The sequence below is a fragment of the Cucurbita pepo genome, chromosome 18, assembly GCF_057944985.1.
Source record: "Cucurbita pepo subsp. pepo isolate OVF chromosome 18, ASM5794498v1, whole genome shotgun sequence".
Classification (NCBI taxonomy): domain Eukaryota; kingdom Viridiplantae; phylum Streptophyta; class Magnoliopsida; order Cucurbitales; family Cucurbitaceae; genus Cucurbita; species Cucurbita pepo.
The window spans coordinates 6,453,458-6,468,511 of NC_141815.1; the positions used below are offsets into that span (position 1 = coordinate 6,453,458).

At 34.6% G+C, this 15,054-nt stretch overlaps 1 protein-coding gene across 4 annotated transcripts in view; it reads left to right on the plus strand.

Moving 5' to 3' along the window:
- Positions 1-15,054, plus strand: part of PIR121 (transcription activator) — a 38,492-nt gene that overhangs the window by 11,735 nt on the left and 11,703 nt on the right. For 2 of the 4 annotated variants that reach the window (XM_087119573.1, XM_087119572.1), the window contains exons 4-17: positions 589-666; positions 2,303-2,422; positions 2,496-2,566; positions 2,685-2,777; positions 4,168-4,237; positions 4,949-5,013; positions 5,208-5,403; positions 5,502-5,660; positions 5,961-6,047; positions 7,431-7,643; positions 9,624-9,835; positions 12,315-12,459; positions 13,017-13,185; positions 13,429-13,505. In XM_087119573.1, coding sequence (XP_086975699.1) covers positions 589-666; positions 2,303-2,422; positions 2,496-2,566; positions 2,685-2,777; positions 4,168-4,237; positions 4,949-5,013; positions 5,208-5,403; positions 5,502-5,660; positions 5,961-6,047; positions 7,431-7,643; positions 9,624-9,835; positions 12,315-12,459; positions 13,017-13,185; positions 13,429-13,505 — 1,755 coding nt within the window. Of the gene's footprint in view, positions 1-588; positions 667-2,302; positions 2,423-2,495; positions 2,584-2,684; positions 2,778-4,167; positions 4,245-4,948; positions 5,014-5,207; positions 5,404-5,501; positions 5,661-5,960; positions 6,048-7,430; positions 7,644-9,623; positions 9,836-12,314; positions 12,460-13,016; positions 13,186-13,428; positions 13,506-15,054 lie in introns of those variants that run through there. The other 2 variants (XM_087119574.1, XM_087119575.1) reach the window with 2 other exon arrangements.

Sequence of the window (15,054 nt, forward strand, 5' to 3'; positions counted from 1 at the left end):
ATAAGGTTGTTGGATCGAATTCCCCGGAGTTTTATATCATTTAGGTTTTTTTGATCTAATTGGCTAGGTTTTTCTTATCATGAACCATGTTAAATTAACTTCAGTAATTTCATGATTGACAATCAGAATGGAGAGAGTTCTTTTATGTCTAATCCTAAAGCTCCTAGAGTCTGGGTAAGAGAGGAAAAAAAAGTTTCTACAAATTTTAGCAGTTTATTTGTGGTTTCCTGGTTGTTTGCTCACAATAGTTGGAACGACATTAAAAATTTATTAGAACAGTTTCCAGTCTCCTTTACAGTTAATCTGTATATGGCTGATAAGGCTTTGTCGAAAGTGAAAAAGTTTATAGACTGTAAGTTTTGGGAAATCGAGAAATGCTCAAGGGAAAAACATTTCTATAATTTTATTGAAACACAGTTTCTATAATATTGGAACAATCTATAATATTGGAGCAATCTTTACATTGGAATGAGTAATTTCTTGTCGATAATTCGTCTTAAACCATTTAAGTTCACTTTTTTGCTGCAATTTCTCTGTAATGTTAATATGTTTTCAATCTCGCTGTTTGCTGATATTACTCATTTGCAGAATGCTCTTATCCATGAGGGGAAGGAGATGGCATCGGTGCTTTATACATATAGAAGCTGTGTTAAAGCACTTCCACAGGTTAAAATGCTGTATGAAAGTATTTAATATTAAGAGCTGCACATGTAATATTTATTTCTACCATTCATGAATGTGATTTTCTTGATAGAAAACAGTTTTGTTTGTAAGCATCATGAAATAAAAATTGGATCATATTATGTGAAGATGTGTTGAGCTCACAGGTCCAAATGTGTCAAGTTAATATTTGTAATGCATTGGTAACTTGTAATTGCGGAAAAACTTTAGGCAAGGTGGCAATAATTTTTTTCTTCTTTTTGACATGGTGCAACAACTTTTGATGTCAATCATACTTTTGTTTTTTAGATGAAACAACAACTTTCATTGATAATGAATGAAAGAATACAAGGGCATACAAAATATATATATATATATAAACCCCTAAAACGGAAGCCCCTTATAGGAAAGGACTCCCATTGTGCAAAACAGAGCCAATAGAATAATTGCAAAAGCTCTTCGAAGTCGAAGCCCAAAGAGAAATATGAAATTTAATGAGGAATTAAACATCCAAAGGTTCCCTCTCTAAACCTCTAAAGATCCCATAATAGAACCCATACCTTGGCAAGCTGTAAAAATTGGCCATTTTCATGAAAAGGCGGATGGAGGAGGATCGTCTTGATTATATCACTGGTATCCCTATGGCGGGCTAGCAAGAATTTGAATGTCTGTATTAAATAACTCAAAATAAATTTCACAAACTCGCATCTCTAAAGAATATGATCCAGGTCTTCCTTTGCCTTCCGATGGAGAATGCAACAAAACGAGCCAGCTAATAAGGGAAACTTCCTTGAAAGCCAATCCAAAATGTTAACTCATCTGTGTAGAACCTGCCAAGTAAATAACTTTTTGGTAGAGATTTTAATATCACTTATTGCATTCATGAGAGATCCCCAGTTGGAAGGCAAATGAAGGGCGGGAGAAAGTTTAATAAACTTATTGAAGATCTTGGTATGCTGGAACTACCTCTGTCAAATGCTCTGTTCACATGGTCAAGGACGTGGGATGAAACTTCTCACTCATTATTTGACCGGTTCTTTGTTTCTAAGTAATGGAAGACTAGCTTGTATTTTTTTTCTCTAATTAACAGCTCAAGCTGATCGATTTTGTTGTGTCTGTTGTAATGAAGAATTGTGTCAAGAACTACACTAATTGGTGCAAGTATTTGGATCGTAAAAGTAGTCCTTGGTTTCCATGTATGTAGCAGGAAGTGCAGCATCGGAAAGTCTCTATTCATGGCTTTAGTTTTTCAGGGAAAGGCTGCAAATATGAGAACATTTTTTGTCTCCATTTAAAACTTCTAATCTTGAACCTTTTTCTTTCTTTACACATCAATAAAAGTGTTGTTCATTGTTAAAAAAAAACATAGTGAAATTGAACTACGTGTCATCTCACCATCAAAACAATCCCAAGGACAAGCTTTGATGAACTAACTTCAGGCCTGACTTGTATTCTGTATACAATTCCACTTGAGAGGGTATAATTTTTTTATTTAGTTAATCGTACCTTTTTCCTAAATTATAGTTATATTTCTTTTTCTTAAATTCTTGTCATGCAAAATTTTCTTGTATTTGTTTCCTATGTTGAATAAGAAATTAATTTCTCCCAAAACTCTGCTTATTGGTTTATAAAACTTTGACAGTTACCGGAGTCTATGAAGCAAAGTCAAGCTGACCTATATTTGGAAACGTATCAAGTTTTGGACTTGGAAATGAGTCGTCTACGTGAGATTCAGAGATGGCAAGCATCAGCTGCATCGAAGGTATTGCTTTTAGTGAATTGTTCCATTATTGTTAATCTAAATTATTGATTTATGTAGGTTGTCTTTTATGCAGCTTGCTGCTGATATGCAACGTTTCTCGAGGCCTGAGAGGCGCATTAATGGCCCATCAGTTACTCATCTCTGGTCTGTTATGATATGTGGTAGATCATATTTCGGTGTTAATTTCAGTTATCCCCCATCGTTGGGAAATTTTAATTTTATGTCAATTTCAATATTTCTAATTAAACTTTTTACACCTTAGGTCAATGCTGAAATTGCTTGATGTTTTAGTTCAACTTGATCATCTTAAAAATGCTAAGGCAAGCATACCCAACGACTTCTCTTGGTATAAAAGGTAGGAGAACATCTTTTTTTGTCTTTATGATTTATGATTTAGTGGATGTGAAAGAGAAATTTTGATTATGTTTGAGTTCATCCACAATTTAGTCCTCTTTCGCAAGCTGTTTGTCTAGTTCTTTCTTTTTGTTCTTTGTAAAGAAACTGAAAATTTTCATCAAGATATAAAAAGTTGGAAAAGTTACGTACGAACAAAATAGAGAAAAAAAAGAGACCTCCCCGACTGTAGGCTAACATATGTATGCATTGTTTACTGTAAAGAACGACATTATATATATATATATATATATATATATATATATATATATATATTTCTCCGTTTTGGGACAAACTCTTCTACATCAGGGGCCAGTAAAGAATAAAGTTATTTGAAAAGAGAGATACTGGGATTGGTTTCCATATGAAACGTTTGGGTTGTTGTCCTTTTACTCTGTCTGTTTGGAGTTATTCTTTTACGTGTTTGGCTTCTAGCTAGCCAGACACAAAAATTAAAGGGAGATGATTGAGGAGTTCTTTCTTTATTTGCCGCATACGGAGGAGAGGTTCTTGTGGTTACCAGGGGTTTGTGCTTTATTGTGGGATCTTCTGAGAGGGAGAAACAATGGAACCTTTAGAGGAGTTGAAAGAGATCCGAGTGGTTCCTATTTTTTTTTTGAAAAAAAAAAAAAGGAAAGAAAGGAGTTATAGTGACGTTTGGTCCCTTGTTTGGTTTTATGCAAATCAAACCTAGATCAATTGAAATGAAACTAGTTTCACATTAGGATATGGTCAACGAAAAAGAGAAAAAGAGTGCTTGTTCTTACCTCAAGGTTGAAATGCTCCATAAGTTGTTTCCTTTGAAAATATTTATTATATCAACGAGAAGTTCATATCTTATTTAGAGAAAAGAAATTTGAATGTGTGAAAATCACATCTGCAAAGTTTGGCTTCCCATTCTTATTCTTGGAGGCCAGTTGGTGTAGCCTAATGGATTAAAGGAGAAAATTCTCCAAGAATCAAATCGAAGTCTTTATTATTCATTAAAAGTTATTGGATACACGAGGGCAATTCTCTAGGAAAAAAATAGGATTTGAAGTACAGAAAAGAAATTAAACAGGAAAACTAAAATCCAAATAGGAAACTAAAGAGGATTATTCAAGGATTAAACCAAGATTAATATGAATTTCCCCAATTTTGCCTAATCCTACTACATCACCAATCAACTGCAAGAGTTTTATGTTGGCCAAATATCTTTCAAGTGTCACATAATTTCCGAATTATTGACTTTAATTTTATTGTGGAATTATTTTATCATCTATTTATGCATGTGAATGTAAATAATATGAAGGGTCTGGTATTGATAGAAGTTTCTGGCTAGATATAAAAAGTACTTTTCTTCCTTTCTTCAGGACCTTCACGCAAGTCAGTATTCAGTGGCAAGATTCTGATTCAATGAGAGAAGAATTAGATGACTTACAGGTTTTTGGTACTACCCCTAAAATGTTATGTTGTATATGTGATCAAAGGCTGTAGAGTCAGGATATGAGCCATATATAGTCTATTTGGTTGCTTAGGATTTCAAGTGGTTTCAAATCCTAACTGATTTCAAATGAATTATTATTATTTATTTGTTAGCCCATAAAATAGAAGGATTTGAAATTTTAAGTTAAATTACTTATTTAGCCTTAACTGATTTCAAATGATAGTATTTTGCAAAATTTCATATTATTTTGAGTTAAATTACCATCCCTTATTAATAAATCAAGATTAAAAGCCTATAAGTAAACTTTTTCACTTTCTTTTCCTTGCTTGGAAACATCCAAAAAAAAAAAAAAAGAAAAGAAAAAATTATATTCATTTCTAGTATTTCTTGTTCCAAACAAGATCGATCGATCTATCTATCTATCTATCGATCTATCTATCTATCTATCTATCTATCTATCTATCTATCTATATATATATATATATATATATATATATATATAATTTAAAAATCATATCTTGGATTTCAAGTCACATGATTTAAAAAATAATTTCTTGAATTTTCTTGATTCCGAATGGAGGGTAGTTAATTATGAAATAATGCTTTGTTGGCTTGGCACTATAATATCATTTATCCTTTTAACTTTTAACTTCTAACTTTCTTTGTTTTCTCTTTCCTTCTATTTTTTGCTATCTATTTCGCAACAGATTTTCTTAAGCACACGATGGGCCATTTTATTGAATCTGCATGTTGAGATGTTTCGTGTAAACAAGTATCCTTACTTTTAGACGTCTTCCAAATGAAGAGGATTGAATTTAGGGACTCTAAATTATATTACTTGATTTGTTTTGAAGTTCTACAAAAGTTATGTTGGTACAAAAAAAAAAAAAAAAAAAAAAAAAAAAAAAAAAAAAAAAGAAAGAAAAGAAACCTTTCATCTTTTTAGACTTCCTTGACATGAAATAGTGTAGAAGACATTCTTCAGATCCTCATTGTCTTTGCTGTGGAGTCCTTGGAGTTGGATTTTGCACTTCTATATCCAGAGAGGCATGTGCTTTTACGTATTCTGCCTGTTCTTGTCGTATTAGCAACATCATCAGAGAAGGACAGCGAATCACTTTATAAGAGGGTGAAGATCAACAGACTCATTAACATCTTTAAGGTATTGCAGGCTTTAGAATGATAACCAAACCACTGATTTTTTATTACTTATAAGACAGATTAGATTTTGGCCTTCATATCTTTTTTATATCTTTCCAGAATGATCCTGTGATTCCAGCATTTCCAGATCTTCATCTTTCTCCTGCAGCAATCTTGAAAGAATTGTCGATATACTTCCAAAAATTTGCTGCCCAAGCTCGTCTTCTTACTCTTCCAGCTCCACATGAGCTTCCACCACGTGAAGCACAAGAATATCCTGTTGTTTTTTTGCACTTAGTGTTTACTCTCTCTACTGTGCATGAAAAATCTGAAACTTTGGTTTAAAGAAAAGTATCTTAAAACTTTATCAAAATCCTGTAGTACATAAAAAATATGCATACTCATTTTTTACGATGTGATAAAATGATTAAAATAATTTGGCACCTTTCATTTTAGAATCACGTTACATCATGTGTTGTGTTACTGGTATTTCATTTGTATCCATCCCCCCCCCCAACCATATGGTTGAGATTTCAGTACACATTTTAGTAAAAGCCTTGACAATAATCTACATATCAGAGACATTACCTTATCATCAACCACATTGGAGCAATCCGTGCAGAGCACGATGATTTCACCATTCGATTTGCGTCATCAATGAATCAGGTTTTTCTTTATCTTACTTCTGACCTCTCCCTTTCCTAAATACAATAATTCATCGTTACCAACATCAATGGCTGTAGGTCATATTTCACACCACTCAAACTAACTTCAAAGCATTACCAAAATCATCAACATAACATGAAAAAGAATGAAAAGTATAAGGTCCTTTGACGAATGAGTGACTCCTTAAGTGAATACAAAACTAGGATCTCTGAAGATAATTTTTGTCTACTTCAATTCTGAATGGAAACTTGCTTAACCAAGGGAGCCAATGGACAAACATTTTTTTCTAACACTATCTGGTTCCAAGTATTAACTGCGATGATTGGAACTTTTGAACTTGTTATAGGAAACTATTAGTCGAAATAGAAATTAATAGAACCTTGTAATAATATAGCCAACATGCGCGCAGTTCGGTGGTTAAGGAATCTTCTCTCTCTTTTGAGATGGTTTAAATATCTACTCCCACGTTACAATATCCTCATCCTTTTAGTATCATTTCATTATAGCAATTACAAATTCATATCATAGTAAAATAAATATATCCCAAGCACTCTGGAAGACCTCGACTATCCTACATTCCATTTCCATAAAATCGTCTACCAACTCCCCCTATCCCACCCTATTTATAACCAGCTCCTTAGCCAACTGGTTGTCTAGTGATCGAATGCCCCCATTATCCTGATGGTATGTCCAATATTGATTCTAATGATATTTCTAACATGTCTATCAAATTCAAAATTTTCAGGTACCGCCGACCTGGAATGTCCCAACTCCTAGATGACTAGATATTTGTCAAAAATGCATATTTTTTTTGAATGAGGAACAAATTTTTTTATTGAGAATAAAAAATGACCAGTGCTCAAAGGATATAAACTCCACAAGGGAGTGAAAGAAAGAAAAACTAAAAACTACCATTGAAAATAAATACATCCCAGTGTAAATATATATTATGTAGATAAAAATCAGCAAAGGACTTGTAAAGAGCACACGAAGAAGAAGCTTTCAACTGGGCTGATTCAAAACGGTTGATCCAAGAAAGTTGCTTGTTTAAAAAAATTATCGAGTTCCTGTCCATCCAGAATTTTGAAAGATGAGCTTTAATCATATGAATCCATAAAATATGAGAATTTGAAGGCATAGAATTCCTAAAAATAACTCAAAATGATAATTTAAACCATAGTTTGTTTAAAGCCGCAAAAAGGAAACAAAAGGATCCATTGATCACTTGAGATAGGTTCTCATTCTCAATCCGGGAGTAGTGAGGATAATTAAGTGACATTCTGTTTACAGTATGTCACAAATGATGAGAAAGGGCTAAAGGTTCCCCATCTACAAATAATGCTTTTGGTTGTACTGAAACTTTTCTTGACCTTGAACATGCAGCTGCTGCTGTTGAAATCAACAGAGAATCCAGATATTGAGTGGTGCAAAGATGTTAAAGGAAACATGTATGACATGGTTGTTGAAGGTTTTCAACTCTTGAGCAGATGGACTGCACGTATTTGGGAACAATGTGCATGGAAATTCTCTCGCCCATGCAAAGACGTTATTTCTTTGGAATCTCATGAAACCTCGTCATTCTCAGACTATGAAAAGGTTCTAAATTTTCATTTTAGCAGTAACAGTTACCCAGATGTCACTCTTTATTATTTGGCATGTCTGTAGACCTTAGTTCTTAGATTATTTTATTTTATTTTGGCCTAGATTGTTCATATTTCTTGAATCCTTATTTTCCGTTTTCTACCTTTTTATTATTCTGTTTCACTTGTATTTTGAATTAGAGTCTGATTGGTCTAAATATTTCCTCATAATATCAGTAGTGTATGCAAGATTGCCATTCTTGGCCTCCAATGTTGCTAAAATCCTTCCGATACGTAGTCTCTAGCCATCCTAATCTTATTGTGTTTTGAACATTTGTTTGAAGTTATTGTTAAAGGAATGACTTTGATTTAAGGAGTATTTGTGTTATTCCTAGCTTGAGATATTTGTGTAATCCTACTAAATAATAGTAGTAGTTGACCTCCTAATTTATCTGGTACCTGGTATCTAGGGATTTAGTTAGACTTACTGTTACCTAGTGTTTAGAAATTTAGTTAGCTTTTCTATATTATCATTTTACACTTTGGTATCAAAGTTTTTTCTACTATGGGAAATATAATTATAACCATATCCTAACTCAATCAGTGAAACTTTCATAGTTGCTGATCATCTCTCGTGATCAAGTTTTATTTGGAGCCTTCATAGTTACTACTGTCCACCATTAAAACAACATTGATCCAATATTGCATTAACCTTGTACAACAATCCGTGATCACACAAAACAACATTCATCCAAAGTGCGTCCGTAAGAGGAATACATTAGCCTTTATCCATTCATTTTTTCAACATTAGCCGTAAATACAGTAGCGGTAATTCATTCCTTCAACACAATTCTAGCTGTAAAGACGGTGGCCATAATTCTAGCCGAATTTCCCACGTCGATTGTTCCATGGCAACCAACTTCACAAACCCATCAACACTAGCCGTAGTTCTAGCTGTGATTCTAGCTGAATCTCTATCACTGGCTGAATCAAAACTTCATCAAATCCACCACTAAGCCCAATCACTATCTTGCTTTCATCCATTCCCTGGTTCATTACTATTCCACAATCCTCCAGCAATCTACTAGTTCATCACTATTCCGCAAGCCCACCACTTTTGAGCAAGAAAGGATTTTCGCTTACGTGGTTTGAATAAATTTTCTTTCAGACTAATTTTCCCTCCTGACTAAGACTCACCTGTTCATCATTTCAGAAGGATCGAGAATCTCAACACTAGCAATGAAAATTCCTACAGTGTGACTTGTTAGTTAGCAAACTGAGAGTTAGTTAAATCTCAAAGCTGGTCTGAAAATTTGGAGACCAATCAACTTCTTTGAAAATGTTGGTCATCCATCAATGTGGCTTGTTAGTTTTTGAAGTTGTTATTTCAGACATTTTAAGGAGAAATAATAGCATCGTTTAGTTTTCTATCCGAAGTAGGGGATAACAGTGTTTTAGAAATAATCTCAGAAATAATTACAGTGTTTTAGAAATAATCTCAGAGATAACATTTTCCTTGATTGTCTTTATTCTAAGCATTGTTGGTGGAAATTCTTTTCGATATTTAATGTCCAGTGGGTATTCTCCAAATCCTTCAAGGAAAAATTCTCCGGTTTGTTGGTTTTTCTTTGGAGTTGAAACCAAAGATTTTGTTGTCTAATGTAGTGAAAACCATTTTAGCAGAAATTTGGTTTGAAAGGAACCAGAGGACCTTTCAAAACACGCTACTTCCATGGAATGATCGTTTTGGTTCTGCTTGTCTTAAGGCTTCTTCCTAGTGCACTGTTTCAAAACACTTCGCTGATTACTCTATCAAGTACCATTATCTTAATTGGACTGCTTTTATCTTTCTCTTACTATTTAGTATCATATTTTTATTTCTGTTTCCTATTTTTGTTTCCCTTGTTTCCTGTCAAGAAAAAATGACAAAGCCTGGTCTATGTTCTCTGATTGTCTTTTGGCTTGATGACTTTATTGTATTTTGATGTTTTTCTAGGTGGTGAGACATAATTATAGTGCGGAGGAAAGGAAAGCTCTTGTTGAGCTGGTTAGCTATATAAAGAGCATTGGGTCAATGATGCAGCAGTGTGATACTCTGGTAGCTGATGCTTTGTGGGAAACAATACATGCTGAGGTTCAAGATTTTGTTCAAAACACATTGGCAACCATGTTGCGAACTACATTCCGGAAGAAGAAAGAAATTTCAAGGTGCATAGTATTTCTGATTTCCTTGGTTTTAAACAAACTTTCGTTCCATTATGTATTTTAGTAGTATTTTTGGTTGGTCTGGAGTTACTGAAAATTGTCTATTATGCTTATAAATTAAAATAGAATCTTCACGAGAAAAAATATTTGTGGGTAGGAATAAAAAAGATCTTCCCTTTAGTTGGGTTTATGTGGAAGGAAAGTGGGTCATAAATATTCTCTTTATCAATTTGGTAGAATTATGAATCACGATATGAGAGCAAAGGATTAGCCTTAAGTTCGGAGATATTTGTGTAATTTCATTAAATAAGAGAATTAATTGACCTCCTTATTTTATCTATATTGTTACCTAGTATCTAGAGATTTATTTAGATTTATTGTTACCTAGTATGTGAGGATTTATTTAGATTTATTATTACCTAGTACCTAGAGATCTATTTAGATTTATTGTTACTAGTACCTAGGAATTTAGGTACATGTACCTCTTTCCAAATAAATATGAAAAATTGCAAGATAACTTAAGAGTTACAACATAATATCAAATCCTTTCTAGTCTAAAAAGTCTAATTAATTGGTGAAGCCTTCATAGCTCCCGATCACTCACCTTGATTAAGTGTCATTCGGAGCCTTCATAGCTGTCGATCTTTTACTGTGACCAAGGACCTTTCAAATCTTGTAATAGAGGAAGAACAACCTCATCCCAACAATCACTCACAAGAATGATATTGTGATCGTCAACGTTTAGTTATGATATTCATAACTGAAGCAGAAGCTTGAAGTCGTAGATGTTGCAGTTTCATGTGTTGAGTTCATTTGCCCCCGAAGCTTGAGCGGCAATTTTAGCACTAAACTGGTTGAAAATCGAAGTGTAACCCTTCAGAACAGCAACGACATTAAGGGATGAAATTAGTGGCTCGTTTGCGTTCCCACTTGTGATTTCCCTTCTGACTCTTGAATCCTTGAACTTCCATTTGCGTCAGAATATAAGTTTTCAGCATCAAAAGCCCATTGGAGTGGACTCTTGCGTTGGGATCACTTGCTATTTCCATTTGCGTTCCCACTTGATGCCTTGAATTCTTGCGTCAGGCCCCCTTGCAATTTCCGTTGCAACATCATAACATTTGCAACATCAGACAAAGTTCATTTGGACAAAGTCCATTCAACAATAGCAACGAATTGGCCCATTGGCATAAAGAGGCATGTGCCTAATGGGTTTGAAACCTCAACGTTTTCTCTTTTTAAAGGATCATTATTGTAGTCCCACATGTTCCATCAATTTTTGATAATCCAGAATTTTTAAGGAAGGCCCAAAATCTAATGTACCTTACTTCAAATACAAAATATGATTTGTTTCCTTCCTTCTTGATTATTTCACCATCATGTTATAGAAAAATCTCAAGTCATTCTTCTAATCTTTATCACAAAACATCAAATTCCGAGATTCATATTTGAAATAGTCAATAATGGAGGGAACCAAGAGGATTGGAGGAAGAAAAGGAAGTGACCAAATTAAGATCTACAAATTTGTCAAGGTTGGCCTCCAATTCGTGATGGAAGAATCGGACGGTACTATAAGAAAGGCCACTACGTAAAGTGCATTGCCGTAGATGCTATGATCTACCTAGTTGTCGTCCTCAAATACCTTGTCACTAAGGTTTTGGAATTGGCCAGTAATGTAGTGCGTGACAATAAGAAGAATTAAACCCTAGACATGTTCTTCTAGTTGTGAGGAATGATGAGCAGCTCGAAAAATTGCTTCAAAGAGTCACCATTGCAATTGATGGAGTTCTTTAGAACATCAATCGATAGAAGTGTTCTGGAAGAAATGAGCATGAGAGAGGAAAATGACACCCATGGAAGTGTTCTAAGAGGATTGAGTATGAGAGAGGCAAGTAACGCCGGTGAAATTGCTCCAAGAGGAGTGAGCATGAGAAAGACAGCAATGCCCATAGAAGTGCTCCAATAGTAGTCTACATGAGAGAACAAGTAATGCTCGTGGAAGTGCCCCAAGAGGAGTGAGCATGAGAGAGTAAGAAACGCCTGTGGAAATGCTCCAAGGAAATAGTAATGCATGAGTTATGTGCTCCACGACTTGAACGGACAAAAATGCTAACAAAACGACTCCACAACTTACTGCTTCATGAGTTAGTATCCAAGCTGAGAATGATATCTATTACTCAGCTTGAAGGGGGGGGGGGGGGGGGGGGGGGAGTGTTGAGAGAATAGCCTTAAGTTAGGACATATTTATGTAGTCCCTTATTTTTATCTAGTATCTTGGTTTTATTAGATTTATTGTTACCTAGTATTTGAGATTTATTTAGATTTGTTGTTGCTAGTATCTAGTGTTTAGTTAGCCTTTCTCCCCTTTGTAAGGGCACAAGTAACCCTTCGAAACTTAGTAACCCGTGTACAGCTTTTTTTTTGGTAAATTTTAGTTGACGTTTTCAGTTCTTCATAACTTCTGTGATTTACTACCTTTCAGGATTCTTTCTGATATGCGAACCCTGTCAGCTGATTGGATGGCAAATAGAAGCAAATCTGAATCTGAAGCACAGTCTATGCAAAGAGGTGAAGAAAGTAAAGTGAACTTCTTTTTTCCACGGCCAGTTGCACCTACAGCTACTCAGGTCTCTTTGATTTACCTTTTTTCTTGTTGTGCTTTTTGAAATGAAAAGAAAAAAAAAAGGTTTGAGCATACTACCCCATATGACCAATGAAGAAAAACTCAGATAGCTTGCGTTGTTAGGTCATAAAATAGCTTACCTTCTCATGTCTTAGGATTTTGCCTCTATTTGGGGCACATGGTTATGTTTTTTCCCATCTCTTACTTGGGCCTCTTGCTATGAGGTTATCTGCATACCTTCTTTTAAATGTGTTTCATTATACTTAATTATATAGCTAATAGCTGCAACCTTGCATTGGACCCCTTCTTTTTTCTGTTGAGTTTAACAATACGTGAGAGTGGAGATGTGAAATTTTGACCTCTTGGTCGAAGTTATAATGTCTTAACCAATTGAGTTAGGCTTAGATTGCCCTCAGATTGACCATCATTGATAGAAGGATATTTTATACTATAAGTTAGAGAAATTTCCCTGCTTTTAATGAACTTAAATTTCTGAATTACAAAACTAATAACAAGCTTGAACATAAGTTTGATCACTTTGTAATCTCTTGTTTGTTCCAGGTTCATTGCTTGCAATTTCTGATTTATGAGGTGGTGTCTGGTGGAAACCTTAGGAAGCCAGGAGGGCTTTTTGGGAATAGTGCGTCTGAGATTCCCATTAATGATTTGAAGCAGTTGGAGACCTTTTTCTACAAGCTCAGCTTCTTTCTGCACATATTTGATTATACCGGTACTCTTTCTCTATTGGCACATATTTCATAAGCATATAGATCCAATGCTTTGCTAACTAATTTTTATATTGCTCTAACCAAAAGCCATGGTAGTGTTATCACGTTCAAGTTCCTATTACTCACTTCAAATGGTTTTTTTTTTTTTTTTGTAATTTAATTATTGATGAGCTATTTCCTATGATCCACGTGGACAATTATTATTATTTATTGTTTATTATTATTATTATTTTTTTTTTTTGCAGCGACTGTTGCAACATTAACTGATCTTGGATTCTTATGGTTTAGAGAGTTTTATTTAGAGACTTCACGGGTTATTCAGGTATGAGGTTCATGGATACGCAATTAGCTATATTATTGGCAGAAATTAGCACATTCAGCTTGTTTACATGATGATATGTGGTGAGTATGAGTTGAGGGAGAATTTCAAATCAGATGGAAATATTCAATTCTCTTGCTTCTTGTTTCTTTTAACTTCTATGATTAAATTTAGCTAGGTGATGACTGTTACTTTTATTCCGCTTTCTTTTTCTTTAATTATTTATATTATAAAGAAAATGTCATACCATTGATTAAGATCCTCATTTTTTTCCCACAACGAAATTCATCTTAAAAACCTCTTCAGTACCATCAAAGATATTTAAGTGGCATCTGGCCTCAACATTAATTGTCACAAATCTGAATTTTTGGGCTTCAATACTGAGCCAGAACAAGTTACCAAATTGGCTGCAGTATATGGTTGTGAAGTGGGGTGTTGGCCGCACACATACTTGAGCATTCCTTTCAATGAAAAGCTGAAACTGGTTTCTTTTTGGGCTCCTGTTGTTGAAAAGGTGGAAAATAGGCTTTTCTCATGGCACAAACCTATGCAAGCTCCTTTGACCAACCTTTCTTTTTATTATTTATCTATCTTCCACACTCCTACAAAGGTGGCATAACCATTGAGCAATGTTTCAGAACCTCCTTTGAAAGGTAGCAAAGAAAGGTGAAAGGAAGGGTTACCAATTGTTAAATGGGAAACTGTCAAGCGCCCCATAGAAAATGGGGGCTTAGGGATATATGACATCTAAGAGAATAACCAAGCTTATTATCCAAATGGGATTGACATTGTAATATTGAAAAAAAGAAGTCCTGTGGGGAAAAAAAAAGCTTCTTTGGATGAACTTCATTAGAGCTGTCTGTCGGACTGTTTGGCAGGAAAGGAATTGCCAGATCTTTCTAGATAAGAAGCTTTTGTTTCGTAATTTTTGTTGCTATAATTCTTTGGTTCTTGGTGTAAATGTTCTCTACTCTTTCATCGCTATAGCTATAATTCTCTCCTTTCCAACTGGAGAGGTTTTATTTAACTTCTTTGGATGGGGATTTTCCCTCTTTTGTAGTTTCATATAAACAATGAATTTTTTCTTTTTCCTGTTAAAAATTAAAGGAAAAAAAGCCCTATGGAGAAAGGTGATTATTGCTAAGTATGGTTCTATGCGCCATGATTTGAAACCCGGTACAAATTTCCTACATTCCTCTAACTTCCGTGGAAATATATTGATAAGCTGAAGAATCTCATCTACAAATACACGAGTATGACAGTGGGCAAAGGGGATAAAAAAATTAAAAAATATTCATTTGTCAGCTTAGCTATTTGAGCCTCAACACACTAGGTGTCCTTCAGAAAGATCCCTTCGGATGCGCATTTTTCCATTTTTTTCTGTCCCTTATGCATGAGGCTCCTTGAACCCCAAACTTCCGTTTTCAGCTGATGTTCATTTGCTTATGGAGTCTGGATCTTCATACAATCTGCCTTTGGATGGACCATGGCTCACTCAGTTGACATCTTTTCCCTTCTATCTTGTGTTGTGCTCGGGCACCCATTCAAAGAT